The following is a 14,817-nucleotide window of genomic DNA, read 5'->3' as shown; positions in this document are numbered from 1 at the left end:
CCTTCATAACCTTCGTCAGATTGACCTTTGCAATATTATTAAGGTCGGAGGTAATTAAGACTCCCAGATATCTAAACTGGTTACTTTGCGGGCTGTCCCAATTCTCGACTCCCCAGCACATTATTTCAGTTTTGGTGTTGTTTATTAAATAACCAGAATGCTGTCCATAGTTCAGCATGATCTCCTCCACTCTAGGGAAGACCTCCGCCGGATTACTGGTGTAAATCATCAAGTCATCCGCATAAAGAGCCAATTGGGAGGAATAATCATTTATTCTAAAGAGGGTGACTCTGTTGTCCAATCTAAGAGCCTGTGCCAGGGGCTCAATGTATAGATTGAACAAAAGGGGCGAGATAGGGCACCCCTGTCTAGTTCCTCTCCCCACACTTAATCGAGGAGACAACAGACCATTCAACAGTATTGCTGCCGAGGCTCCCTCGTAACAACTCCTCAGGGTATTAATGAAGGTCCCCCCAAACCTCATAGTTTTAAGCACATCCCACAAAAATCTCCAATTGACGCGGTCGAACGCCTTGGCGGCGTCATATGCAGCCACCGCCAGTGGCTCCGACCGTGCCACCGCCAGATCAATACAACCTATGAGTTGGAGGGTCATCTCATGGATGTGCCTCCCTGGAATAAAACCTTTTTGGTCTGGATTAATCAGGGACGGGGCCAGCCTGGCCAATCTCCCGGCCAAAACTCCAGTAAAGATCTTATAATCGGCGTTTAGCAGGGAGATTGGCCTATAAGACTCTGCCCTGAGAGGGTCTTTACCAGGTTTTAATAACAAGACAATAGTGGACTCTTTCCAAGAAGGTGGAATTTTACCATGCGGTCTATAAATAAAGTTAAATAATTCACACAGTCTAGGTGCTAGAAGATCTATGAATATTTTATAGACCTCGCCCGGTAAAGCATCAGGCCTGGCTGCTTTATTTTTGTGTGTTTTATTGATTTGTATTTTAATCTCATCTACTGTAAATTGACTATCCAGCAGGTTACGACCATCCTCCGATAGCTTTGGTAGTTCCTTATCTTCCAACCAGCGCATGGCGTTTACTGAGCTACTGGAAGGCTCTTCTTTATATAACTCCAAGAGGTGAGAAAAAAAAAATATTCCATCTCTATCTGCAGACATGATATCGTGCCCTGTTCATCTATAATCAACCTGTTGATATTATTCTTGATTCGGTCTGCTCTTATTTTCCCTGCCAACACTGCGCCTGCTCTTTCTCCATATTCATAATTCTCCATAGAGTATGAAGCCCATTGAGCCTTAACCTTCTGGTCTAGAAGCCCCCGATATTCCTGGCGAAGAAGATCGATTTTATATGAAATTCGGGGAGCATCTTCCACATTTAGGCTCATTCTCAGTGTTTCTAAAGAGGAGATCTTATCCTCTATTATTTTAAACTTAGCAGCCTCTTTCCTGTTACAGGAGCTTATTGCGCTAAGAAATTGACCACGAACAAACGCCTTATAAGTGTCCCATACATATTCAAGGGATGCAGCCTAAATTGTCAGTGAAAAAACTGACAGAGGAGGTATCTATCATAGAGACAACTTCCTGATCGTATAAGGCCTCTCGCTTAAGAGTCCACCTAGGGTTAACTTTCGGCCTGTCTCCTCCAAAATTAAAGGTAACCAGAATAGGTGCATGATCGGATAACACACTAGGTAAAATGGCCATGTCCTTCATTGACTCCAAACCTACTCGGTCCAATAAAATGTAATCCAATCTCGAAGCATGGCCATGTTTTTTACTAAAATAAGTATAACCTGGGATCGGGCCATTTTTCGCTCTCCAAGCATCTATTAATCCTAGGTCTAAGATCATATTCTTCATTGCATGTCGTGTCTTTGGAGCCACTACCACCTGACGGTGGTTGGAACGATCCTGCCTGGGGTCAAGAAGGACATTGAAGTCTCCGCCTATGAGTGACATAGAACGGACTCCTGACAGATTGTCCTGGACCTTATGTATATATACCGGATCGTCTATATTGGGGCCATAGAATCAAACCGCAGTCAGAACCCTCCCTCTGATATTAATCAGAGCTTGGACCCATCTGCCTGAGTGGTCAGTTAAGAATGATTATATTGAGCCGCCAGAGCCACCCTTAACTAATATCGCTACACCTTTATTAGTGACGGATTGATTTGAATGGCAAAAAGCATCAATCCATCTGACTCTCCCAAAGGCCTCTTTAGCTTCTACTGTTGTCAGATGGGTTTCCTGGAGCAAGATCACTTTAGCTTCTGACTGCTCTAGGTATTTAAATATGAATCTTCTACGTCGGACACATCTGAGCCCATTAACATTCCAAGATAAAACACCTATATCACCCTGCACCATATTTTGTAATCTCCTACCCCCCGCTTACTCCAGCAACTGACTAAGTGATACAATAATAGGATGTTGCTTGGTGTGAGTATTTCTTGTACAGTTAGTAGAGATAAGGACACTTTTTTTTTCTTTTTTCCCTGCTGCACCTCCCCCCGTGACCCAACAGCCCCCCCCCCCCCATCCCACCCTGGGGAACCCTCCTTTCCTTTTTGAGCAAACATGCTCTACGACGGACCCCCCACCCCCCTACACGGTGTTAAAAAGTAACAAGTAAAAAAGAGAAAAGAAACCAGCAGGAAGAAAAGAAAGAGAACATTACTACATTACTACATAGAGCATCTAACTTGATCGATGCATGTACTAAACTGATCTAATTACTGCCATTAAACTTCATGATAGACCCATCAAGGAAAATCAGTGTTATCGCTCACCCTGACCCTGACCCTGCTGACCCGGATGACATCAACCCCTGCGAACCTTTTCCACTCTCCCCTTTACTCCCAGCTTTGATTTTTTCTATCAGGCAATCTGCCTCCTCCACCTGGCGAAAATTATACATATGGTTATTCCACATGACCCTCAAGGAAGCAGGGAATTTCAATTGTGCGCGAGCCCCCAGAGAATTAAAAGTTGCCAGTCTCTTGCCCATCTCCCATTGCTTAGATGCCCTGATGTGAGAGACATCTGATCGAATAGTGAAAGTGAAGGGGGTAGAAAAAGAGGCAGATTTGATCAGTCCAGCTTTCAGTCCCAGTGATAAAATCCTCTCCTTAATAGAATAGGTGAGAAAGTTGGCCAAGATCTTCCTAGGTCTTTCTTTACTAGGATTCCGCCGGAAAGGGTCACGATGCACTCTTTGAATATCAACCAATAATTCCTGGGCCGTATCGGGGGAGTCCTTCAACACTGTAGTCTTAAGCAAGGCCGCAATAAATGCTTTGATGTCGTTGCCCTCAAGATCTTCCGGGATATTTAGAAATTTGATGTTGTTTTTCCTTGAGTGGTTTTCAAGCCTCTCTATATCTTCTCTCATTTTCCGATTCTGCTTGACCAGCTTATCGATGTTAATTGCCGAAGTTCCTAACGCTTCCTGGATCTTGGGCAGTTCTGCTTCCAGGGCATCCGTTCTTAATAATACATCCTCGACCTTACGGGCTAACACCTCACACGAGGCCTGAATAGCTTGTTGATTAGCCTCCGAAGTAGTGAAGCGCCTCCCCAGATCTTCTCTCAAACCCATAAGGATATCTGCTAGAGTTGCAGGGTTCCCTGGGGTTGCTGTAATCGCAGAAATTACTGTAGATACAGAAGTTGGCTGAGTGTCCAATACAGTCGGAGAGACATCCACAATACCCACCTCATCTAGTCCAGCTTGCTCGTCTTGGATTTCCAACGCTGAAAAGCTATTGGAGAGTTCCACCTCTGGATGTACCAGATCGAGCAAATTAACCGTAGGAGATATTGTTGATATTAAAGAAGGGGGCCAGAAGAACCCAATTGTGTAGGTGAAGAGGTGGATGTAAGCTTATCACTCTCTGACATCTCGGCCTGAGCGGCTTCCTTCGGGGTTTCCATTACCGGAAATGACATTATTCCTGCTGTATCTCTAGTCTTACTCGATGTGCTAGTGGAGAGAACCTTGTAGAACGATTTTAGAGACGGCGTAACTTTAGAGGAAGCAGGAATCCTTCCCTTCACCTTTTTCCTGCCCTTCCCTTTTCCTGGTGGGGTTTCTGAATCAAGAATCCTTCCCTTCACCTTTTTCCTGCCCTTCCCTTTTCCTGGTGGGGTTTCTGAATCACCAATGTCGTGATTACCTCTATACCCTTTCACCTTAGCCCCTTTCTTCTGGGCTAAAGCCTTAACGTGAGTTACTGGGAGAGGGACAGGTGTATTAGTGTGAACTTGGGGTAAATTGGCCACCCGACTGCGGAGGGTGTATCTGCTAACCACAGAAGGGGGATCAGGAGCCACTAGTGGAGGTTTACCCAAATTGACTGAGGGAGGGCTGACCTGTAGATTAACTATGCCGGGACTACCTGTCTCCATACAAAAGTCTTTGACAATGCTACTCTTGGGAGATATATACAACGGTCCGCCAGAGAAACTCAGGGGTGCATAAGTTGTTCTACTGTCGACTCCTTTCAACTCGAGGTCTTTAAGCAGTATTGTCAAGACCGACTGCCCCCCGTAGCTCCTTATTTCAGGGATCTCGCTCCCAGTCCTCTCGCTTTGTGCAGATACCGGTGAAATATAGCCCCTCCACTGTGTTATGCTCTGAGCACGTCTTCCGGCATTAACCCTCCAGAATCTTATAGCACTAAACTCACGAAACCAAGCCGGTTCGTGGGGTGCAGAGACACCTCTGTTAACCATCCGGGAATCTTCCTACTGCCTTCCCGATAATGCCTTGAAAATTAAACAGCCTGTCTTGGCCTAACAGTCAACTTTCAGCACAAAGAGCTCTTGCATAGATTCATACAGGGACAAAAAAAAGGTTTCAAGGTTCAGGAAAAGGTCCAGAAAAGTAGTCCCAGGAAAACTGTTGAGCGATAATCAACTAAAAGGCACTAAAAATGCACTAATAAACACTAAGCACCTCTCGCCTACCCCACGTCTTCTCCCGGTACGAATCCGGGTTTAAATGAGGTATGTAGCCACTTAGCCTTTAAACAGCAAACAAAGGCTACGGCCACTGGAGCCGATACCGCTCACCACTCATGCCGTACTGCTCCGAGTTGAGGGGGGGGGCGCGCATCACCGTGCCTGCTTCTTCGCTGGGTAAATGGCAGCGCCGGCACCGGCTGGTAGACGACCCTTGCCCAATTTCCACAGCAATCCCGGGGGCTCAGAATATCAAAATCCCGGGGCCACTGAGTGGAAACGCTCCATTCTCCATTCACTTGCTGCTGCTGCTACTGCTGCTGATTCTCCCCTTGCGCCTGCGTGGAGCACCGCATAGGAGGAGGTGGAGCTCCGTCACGGCCGTTAACCTCCAGCCGTCATGCTCCCCCAGGAATCATTTATTTTTACATATTAATAATTGTAATTATTTTTATTTAATGTTGTATATTCTTCTTAATAAATGAATACCTAGTATTTGCAATTATGATAATTTTTTATTAGCATATTTTTATATTTATGTTTACATATTTTTTAAATGTTCATTTTTTGCAATTTTCTGTATTTGTATTGTTTGTAGATTACATTTTTTTCATATATTTTTATAAGTATATGTTTTCAAAATGTAACTTTAAAATATATGCTTTAAAGTGAATAAAGTGTATATTAGTTACAATTCAAAATTCTTACCAAGTTTTTAACAATATTGTGGTCTTCTATATTTTTTTGACTTTAGTTACAAAGTATGTGACGTCTATATTTGTGTGCTCCATATTATTTAGCGATTATTTTCGATCTCCAGGATTGCTTTCGATTACATTTCATCAGGCAACCCTAGAGAGATCACTGTGTACAGTTGATATGTAAGAGATTTCACAAATGATTTATGAGGGGCCTCATACACTCTATTTCGACTCGTTGTACTGTTGACTGGGAACTCTAGCATATTTTTCGTATTCTCATTGATAGTTCACCCTACTCAATGAGGCTGCTTGCTGTTAATGACAGATGACTTTTCTCCTGTTTGGTGCTGGCCAGTAATGGTCTTGTCAAATATGATGTTACATAATAAATTGCATTTGCCCTTGTCCACATTCTTCCTACAGACTCCACAGGGAACGTTTCAGGATGAGTTGGAGTGGTGTATCCGGCAACTGGAAACTGGTCTTATACGGCAGAATCCAACAACCCAGCAAGGTACGTGAACCTTGTGAATAGGCAGTGTGGTAAGTACCAAAAGTAGTTTCCCTCATCTCTTGTATTAATGCATCAATGGTCAGAATTGCGGATAGGTGTACTGGATCCGCGCCCTTAGATACATAGTGAGGCTAGGGACTGGGACATTTTAACCCCTTGCACTCTCACGCAGTAGAACTCAGAAATCTGGTTAATAATGGCCTCTTGAGATCTTGCGTCTTTCATATCCAACTTTAAGTGCTTGGTATGTTGCACAAAATGATCACAGAGTTCTCATTAGATTTTTTTTTACTAAAATTGATATATTTATTTTTTAGAAATCTGTTCGAACTTTGGATCTATGTGCACAAATGTCTTAACATTAAATGCATTTTTCGCAATGATATGCATATCAGGAGTGAGAATAATGTAGAAGGTCTGAAAAAATATCATCACTATCAGTAAATCCACGTTAAGCTCAAAACGGTAAAAGATGAGAAAGCATACATTTGCTGGTTATTCAATTTCTGTGTAATAAATTCAGAATAATTTTAGCATCAAACAACAGCTCGGTCTTATGCTCAAGAGTTGCAAAACATGACAATGTTAAGATCATTAAGTTGTGTTCGGTACTGTTAATTAGTAATTTTCACTTAAAGGAAAAAAACATTATTCAGAATGAAGCGTTCGGCTTGGTGAAAGCATATGAATTATTTTCTCATTTATGTGAACATGGTTCTGATTCAATATTTAGACCCTTTGACCTATTTAATGACTAAACTGTGAATAGTTGGACAATGTTGGAGTTTCCCTCTACAAACACATTATCAATCTAGATAGGGGTGTAGGTGGTTCACAAACATCCTGTGACACTGCATTTCTTGTTTTCTTTAGACAGTTATGCTCCAAATCTATCTAAATTATCTATTGGCTTTAATTGTTTTAGTGCAAAGCTGCAAATACTTATAGACCAAATACCATTTGCAGATAAAGTCTGTACATGGTTGGACTGTTTTTTTTTTTTGCCCATGGGCCATGAAGGGTCAAAAACAAACAAAACAAATCCTGGTCCTTTCAAGTTGGACTATCCCAACTGCTCCGCCATACATCTAGACACTTAGGTCTTGCCGTTCTAAATGTGTCAGACTATTTCATTTTCCCATATGACCTTCTGTACTGTTGCTCCAGGGAATGAGTTATTTGATATATTTGTAAACCGCAAAGGTTTTGTTAGGCTGCCGACAGTCATTACACTTGCCATTTAGTTCTCTGGAACACTAATTTCTATCTCGACAATTAAGAAGGCAATGTGGTGTTAGCCAAAATATGTTGGAGTTAAATTAATTGTAGGATTTTTATAAATTCAAGTTCCTTGTTTGACGTTGGACCAGTTCATAAAGAAAGCAATAAATCTACACCTATAAAAGTTCGCCTGCATACAGGTACATATTTACTACTTTTCGCATTACACATACATTTTCAGTAGAATTTCACATTTATAAAATGGAGCCCCTTATGAAAACATACTTTTTTTTGCTTGGTCTCTACATTGATGCTCTCACCTGTACCATGTCCCCCACTTTTAACTCTGTTCAGTGGTTAACTTTCCCCTAAATCTCACATTATTTAATTTCCTCTCCCCAACTCTAGAGCCATTGCACTGCTGGTGTTTAAACTGTTTGGTAATGAGTTTTGTGCTCTGGCTGGTTTGCCACTGAACTTCATGTGATAGGATGTAAACATGTACCACTATCTATTTAAAAAACGTTAAGCGTCTCATGAGGCAAACAACCTGCTAGTTTCACCCAAGTTGCTGTACTCTCAATTGGGCCCACTGATAGTGTGTTGTGTCTGTTCTTTTCATTAAAATATGTAATTGTTTAAATGTGCATGGTCAACTGGTTCTTCTAAATAATCTCTTTCTCTACCCAACCATTACTTTTACTGTTCAGGAAATTTTAGAAGACTGTGGATGCTTTGTATGGTGAGACTGCCAATTGGTGGCTCTTGGGTCCTTGCGCCCAAGTTAGAAAATTGTAATGTAGGACCACTATTATTTCAAGCAAACTTCAAACCTTATTGTTCGTTTCACTTAAAGAACCGTTCCAAAGACTGAATCATTCACTCTGCTAAACTGCAATGTCCTCTAGTGTGCAAATGTGTTCTACTCTACTTTTGTGTGTGGTTGACCAGTTTTGAATTTTTCCTTTTTAGGTCTCGCCTGTCGATGCGCATGCGCATCGAGCAAGCGAGAGTATTGCGACTTATCCACTCTTTATCCACACTGCAAGGAATCGTGGCGATTCCTTGCAGTGCCCGTGACTTTTAAGGTCAATGCGCATGCGCATTGAGCTTATGCGCATGCGCATTGACCTTAAAAGCGCGTGCACGTCCGTCTTTGTTTACCCGCTCCGCCCCCTCCCCTTCCCGCCGTCTCACATTTCGCAATGCCCTCCTACCAACACACACACCCTCTCCCCCGCTCCGCCCCCTCCCCGCCATGTCTGCCCCCTTCCCGCCGTCTCGCATTTCTCCTCCCCCCTCCCCTCTCTTCCCTCCTTAAAAACAACTTTATGAAAACCATCGACTTGCAAAGGTTTGTTGTTTCCATAAATATTATTCAGTTGCTAGAGTTTTTTTTACTTCAGCAGTTTGAATAAAATATTTGCTTGTTATACAGAGCCAGGCTCCCCTTTTTCCACTCCCCTCCCCGGCCCCGCCCCTTCACCACATCCAGATTGGCCCCTTGCTACCACATCACACCCCTCGTGACACACCACTTCCTGGTATTCAACTTTGTCGACCGGTAACCCTGCCGAAGCAACAACGGCCCCTGGATTGACTCCATGAGAGCTCCTCTACTGACTCAGGTACACAGCCCGCCGTGTTCTTTTACCCCCCCTCTCCTCGACCGTCCTCCACCAGTCCTTATCCTTAGCCTTTCCCCTCCCTTTCCTCTGCCAGGTATTCTACCACAACGCGTGGAACGCCGTACTGCGAAGCACCTGACGTCCACGGATGTGGCACCGATCGCCCGCGCTGTGCCTCCCGCTTTATTCAGGTATTTACACACTCCCCCCAGCTCACCCGCCCGGCTTCACCAATGTTCCCTCGTCCCTCATTCCACTCCTTTATTCCCCCACTACAGATGTTGCCCATCCGACTGGAAGCACCTTAATTACTGATCTTCCGATCTACATTGTTTTTCCAGGTAACTCTGCCGCCTAAGCGCTTCATCTGGCCACTTCTCTTTCGCACTGCTCCGGTATGTCACCCCACCCGGTCCGACAACTTGGCCATGGTTTGAGCGCTTACTTCCAGATGCCGCCACACTGATACTATGCCTTACGCGAGTGAATCAGCCCCAGGATTTCGACATCCCTCCTCCTGCACTTTGACCTTACTAACCCACGGCTTTTGTACTTCCCATTCCTGGCCCCCACCTTGAAACTGTTCGTTGTCACCCTTAGTCTGACTTAATTGCACATCGCGAGTTCGGGTCCTTTGCCTCTCGCTATTCCGCCTCGGTATGTTCTTCTAGACTCACCTACCTGCCGGCTTCCTAGCCCATTACCATGACGTGATTGCAGACGTTGAGGCTACTCTCTTCATTCTGTTCTTCCCGCTTACTGCACAGCCACCGTGAGCTTCTTCGCCACTCTGTGTTTCACCCCTTCCCCCCACCTGGCCGCCCTTGCTCCCCTACCAATTGCCTACTCACCCAGATGCCCCAGAATTGACACACAACCTTATGTCCAGGCTCTTACTTCACCACCCTGGTAGTGTTCATGCCCCCTGCTCTTATGCGCAGCAGTCTCTTAGACGGCCCACCTAGGAGCCGCTCTATAGTCTTGCACGCACCTCCTACCCTCCCTCACCTCTTCTTTCCCTCCCACAGCACCCTCTAAACAACACAATCTTGTCCTGTAGACGATCCCAATTGACGAGGATCGAAACGTCGTCGACAACACAGCGCAAGACATGGCGCAGTTTTCCATGATGACTCATTTCAAATCAATAACTCTCTAAATTCCTTCACCTCTGTAATTCATTCTTGAGCCACTTTTTTCACTGTATATATTGACACTATCACTCACCTTGCGCCGCTCACGCTGTCCGTTTCTGTTACTTGCGTCGCCACCTATGTCACCTGCACATACCTGAGCACCAAGTACAATCGGGTTGTTTTTGATTTGTTCATACAGTGCTGCCATAACTGTATAATTGTTTATTTGTTCTTTTTTCCCTCCTCTTGTTTAACATATGATGAATAACAAATCAAGTCCTTAAATTGTTCTCAGTCTCCTTATTTCGGTACTAGTAATGCTTTTAGCATACATACTTAATTGTCTCCTAAATATTACCAGTTGGGATATTGTTTTTTTTCCTCTACCTGCCCTTCAGCTTGTCACGTGCGGCTTGTCATAAATAATATGACTAGCTGGCTTCCATCTTTTCCTCTGATAATATCGCGGCCCCTTTTGGACGAAGCGTCCACGCAGTTCATGGATAATTCAGTGGATTTCTTTTTGGGCCTAAATATTTTTTCCTGAGAATCGTAGGTAGAAACTGCTGTCCTATTTCAGAATACTCTGTCCGATGATCGACTGTGTCAAGTGAGCGCGGGAAAACTCGATGTGCCTTTTGTTAATTTACCCAAGCAGTCTATAGTTACGTTTGTTGTTATGACATGAGCTACATTTTTTAACAGCTTTAAAGTAGGCTACATTTTCGAAAGAAAGAGCTTAACTTCCGTATTGTAATAAGCCTGATTACAGATGATTTTACACACGCCACTCCATAATCTAAGCTTTTGCTTGACAATTGTTAGGGTGGAATTCTGTACGAATGTAATGTGGAATAATCGTTTCCATTGTTACAGCACTGCAAAAAAACACAAGCGCTTTTTACTTATATACTGGCTTGTTAGCCAACGCCGTGGTTCTTGTTTGTCTACTTCAAAAGGATGGAATGCTAGGCAGGCCCTGTATGGATTTATACCTTTCACCTACAAATATTTGGAGAGAGCGTTTAAACAAACTATCTCGCATGCTATTACCATATGTTTTGGTAAACACACCACTGCAGCAAATTCTTTCAGTTCACTGCTGTGCTTAAAACAAAAACCTTATCATCACCGGAATGCACATAATAAAAGAGGGGCACCTTTTATTATAAGTGTGCACATAGACTTTTTTGTGCTAAGTGCAAATTGCAACTTTTCAATAAATATTTTACTCTGAGTGATAGAAGGGGCTCTGTTAGTAAAAAGCTGTTACGTACTTTAGGATGCAATTTAATCACTTGTTGAGTAACATTTTAAACCCCTCACCCTCCCTCACCCACCCTCACCCTCACTCACCTTCAACACCTCACCCTCACTCACCCTCAACGCCTCACCCTCACTCACCCTCAACACCTCACACTCACTCACCCTCACCCTCTCTCACCCTCTACCCTCACTCACCCTCAATACCTCACCCTCACTCTCACTCACCCTCAATACCTCACCCTCACTCTCACTCACCCTCACACTCACTCACCCTCACACTCACCCTCACTCACCCTCACACTCACCCTCACACTCACCCTCACTCACCCTCACTCACCCTCACTCACCCTCACTCACCCTCACTCACCCTCACTCACCCTCACTCACCCTCACTCACCCTCACTCACCCTCACTCTCACTCACTCTCACTCACTCACTCTCACTCACTCTCACTCACTCTCACTCACTCTCACTCACCCTCAACCCCTCACCCTCACTCACCCTCAACCCCTCACTCACCCACCCTCAACCCCTCACTCACCCTCACTCACCCTCAACCCCTCACCCTCACACAGTGCAATAGGTCTCGGAGCATTTGAGTTAGAGCTTTTAGAAATGTTTATGGCTTTTTTTTTTAAATTCTTTAGCATTGGCTACAGGAAACAAAAATGCTAAAGATTTACAAAAAAACCCATAAACAATTCTAAAAGCACTAACTCTAATGCTGCGAGACCTATTGCATTTCCAATGCTTGTTTACTTAGGCATTTGTAATGCTATATCTCGTTTTGTTTACAGTTGGTGACACACACCGCATCTTGAACGTTCTGCGCTCTCACAAGGCACCCTTTGTGAAAAAGCGCCAGGTGATGAACCAGGTATTTGGTGATTACCGTCAAAAAATGGCCAAAGAGCGTCACAAAGTGGAGAACAATGGTAAGTAAACAAGAATTGAAGGAGAGATTTACAAGAGTTGAGACTTCATGGAGAAAAAAATGAAGTGATGTTTCTTAAAATCTGGACACATAAAAAAGTACGTTTAGCAAAAAAGTACAATGCATTTGATATGGTACAGTATTGGGTGTTGACGGCGGCTTTGTAAATAAATGATAAATGTGACACTTTCAATTATTAAATAGAAAGTCGTGCACGCATATATATGAAGGCATCCCTGTGTTGAGGCATTTTTTTCTTTCTATTTAATTAACTGATAGCGTTCTAGGACGGACATGCTTCCTGCGAGAGCACCCAATCTCATTGAACTTTTCTAAGCTTTTTTGGTTACACTTATAGCAGTGCATCCTCTTACATATTGTTTGATTACACTTTCAATTATCCCTTTTACTGCTGAGGTCCCCCCACCACCCACCCACCCTGAATATATGATTATACCACGATTTCAATTACCACGCATGGCTTTACCACGCGAATTTTACATCGCAAGTGGCTTTACCACGCTGGTATTTACAACGTAGGATTTTACTACGCCTAGAAACGTCTTACCTGCACGTCTTTCTCTACGAGCCCTTACTTCCATCCTCCATTGAAACAAGCGTCAAAACACGTATACCAAAATAAAAAAAGGACTGCTTTTTTGACGTACACAGCACGTCTTTGGGGGAGGCTCTTTCCTTTTTCTTTTAAATTTATGTTCGTTTTTTTTTAAAGTAACCTGCTTGTTATTTTTTGGGGGGGAGACCCCCCCCAGCCCCCCTCCGAGCCCCCCCCCCCCTGCCCCCCAAACCCACGCAGAACGACTTGAAGGAATACCACGTCTCCCCCCCAGCCCGTGGTAAAGACGTCGTGGAAGGCACCCTGCGTGGAAGGCACCCTGTGTGGTAAGTGTCACGTGGTAAACGTTAGTAGTGGTAATGCCTTCGTGGTAAATGATGTTTCCCCCCACCCTCTGCAGACCCCTTTTATTATACTTGGGGCAGTTTGTGCTTTAGGCTGGGTAACTTTTCCCCCCACAAAATGTATCCAAGACATAATTTGTGTCTTTTTTTCCATCATGTGGGAGATTTGAAAGGTACTTGAGGGTGTTGACAAAACAGAGAAAATAGCAATTTTTTAAAAAAATTTTATGAGAAAAAAATGTGTAGTACAGAAAAGTATTTTTGCCTAAAACTGGTATCAACAAAAGTTTTGCTGTGCTAAGATCTCCCTTTTCCCAGAAATGTCTGGGATTGGTAGTTTCTCTGGTTGCCGGACAAACCTGGCCCAAATACTCCAGCCACACCCTACGTGAGTTCACAATTGAGTGCATTTGGGTACTATGTCAATCCTTGCTTCTTCCATGCAGAAATCATATGCATACCTGACGGTTATAATTATAGTCAGTAGGAGGATAAATGGTTTAACATTCCTACTTGATAGGCAACATGTGACTTACCACAAACCCAACTAATACAATTCCACTAGCAGGGTGGTGTGGCCAAGCCGCAGACCAAGATGGCCGCGCAGCATTGAAGCTCCGCCAGCCATCCCAGTCCAGCAGCTATTATCCCCCATTTCCGCTGCAATACCCGCTACATCCTTGCATCGGCCAGACTCCTGAAATTCTGGCCAAGGTTATCGCTATGCGATTGTCCCAATTGATGGAATTCATTATCTCCCCTGCCCAATCCGGTTTTGTCCCCCACAGATCTTGTGAGAAGTTGGCCTGATGTATGATGTCCACAATTCTGTGGGCACCTTGTATCAGTCCAAACAATCCCTTATGGTGGTGGTTGTAAAGTCAACCTTATAGACAAGCTATCCTAGGGGTAGCATGGACTAAGCAGTTTTAGGCTAAACTCAAGAGGGCATGTGAAGCCAGCTGTTTTACCACATGCAATCCTGTAATATGAAATGAAAGGACACCACACAAGTTATATATTATAAAAATATATGTATTTATTACTAGAATAATCCTCTGTACTATTTATGAGTCCAGAGGCACAAGCGTTTAAACAAAAGCACAATTGAACATACACAATTTGCACAATTATGGATAGCGCCGGTGGCCACTCAAACCATATATTAAAAAAGTGGTATAAGTATCACTTTACGAACAGTGGTAAGGCCTAGGGCATTGGAATCGCTGGGACTACACTGGACTAACAGCAGTTAGGACGGGAGTAGCCCGCGGGATTCGGGTGCTGCGCTAAAAGCGCACGCATGCACCAATGCAAAGTCAATGGTGCGTAAAAGTTATCAAGTTACAGTTTTGGAAGTCTTCCGACTGGAATAGAGTTAAACCACTTTAAACTAGGACACTAGAGGTGTTAACCACTACAGGAGCACCGGTGTTAGATCGTTACCTCACCCACAGGAAGCGGGTGCATAGGTGCCAAAGTGTGTCGGGTTTCGGCGTGGAGCTCTATGGAGCCTGGAGATGAAGATGCTGCAGGCGGCCA

At 43.9% G+C, this 14,817-nt stretch overlaps 1 protein-coding gene across 4 annotated transcripts in view; it reads left to right on the top strand.

Annotated features, from left to right (window-relative positions):
* Positions 1-14,817, top strand: part of C10H8orf33 (chromosome 10 C8orf33 homolog) — a 157,148-nt gene that overhangs the window by 60,918 nt on the left and 81,413 nt on the right. For 2 of the 4 annotated variants that reach the window (XM_078662946.1, XM_078662947.1), the window contains exons 3-4: positions 6,079-6,169; positions 12,218-12,355. In XM_078662946.1, the coding sequence (XP_078519072.1) occupies positions 6,079-6,169; positions 12,218-12,355 (229 nt within the window). Of the gene's footprint in view, positions 1-6,078; positions 6,199-12,217; positions 12,356-14,817 lie in introns of all 4 variants that reach the window. The other 2 variants (XM_078662949.1, XM_078662948.1) reach the window with 1 other exon arrangement.

This window comes from Lissotriton helveticus, chromosome 10, assembly GCF_964261635.1.
Source record: "Lissotriton helveticus chromosome 10, aLisHel1.1, whole genome shotgun sequence".
NCBI lineage: Eukaryota > Metazoa > Chordata > Amphibia > Caudata > Salamandridae > Lissotriton > Lissotriton helveticus.
The sequence above is the reverse complement of the archived record's forward strand: the minus strand, read 5'-3'. Positions and strand labels throughout refer to the sequence as shown.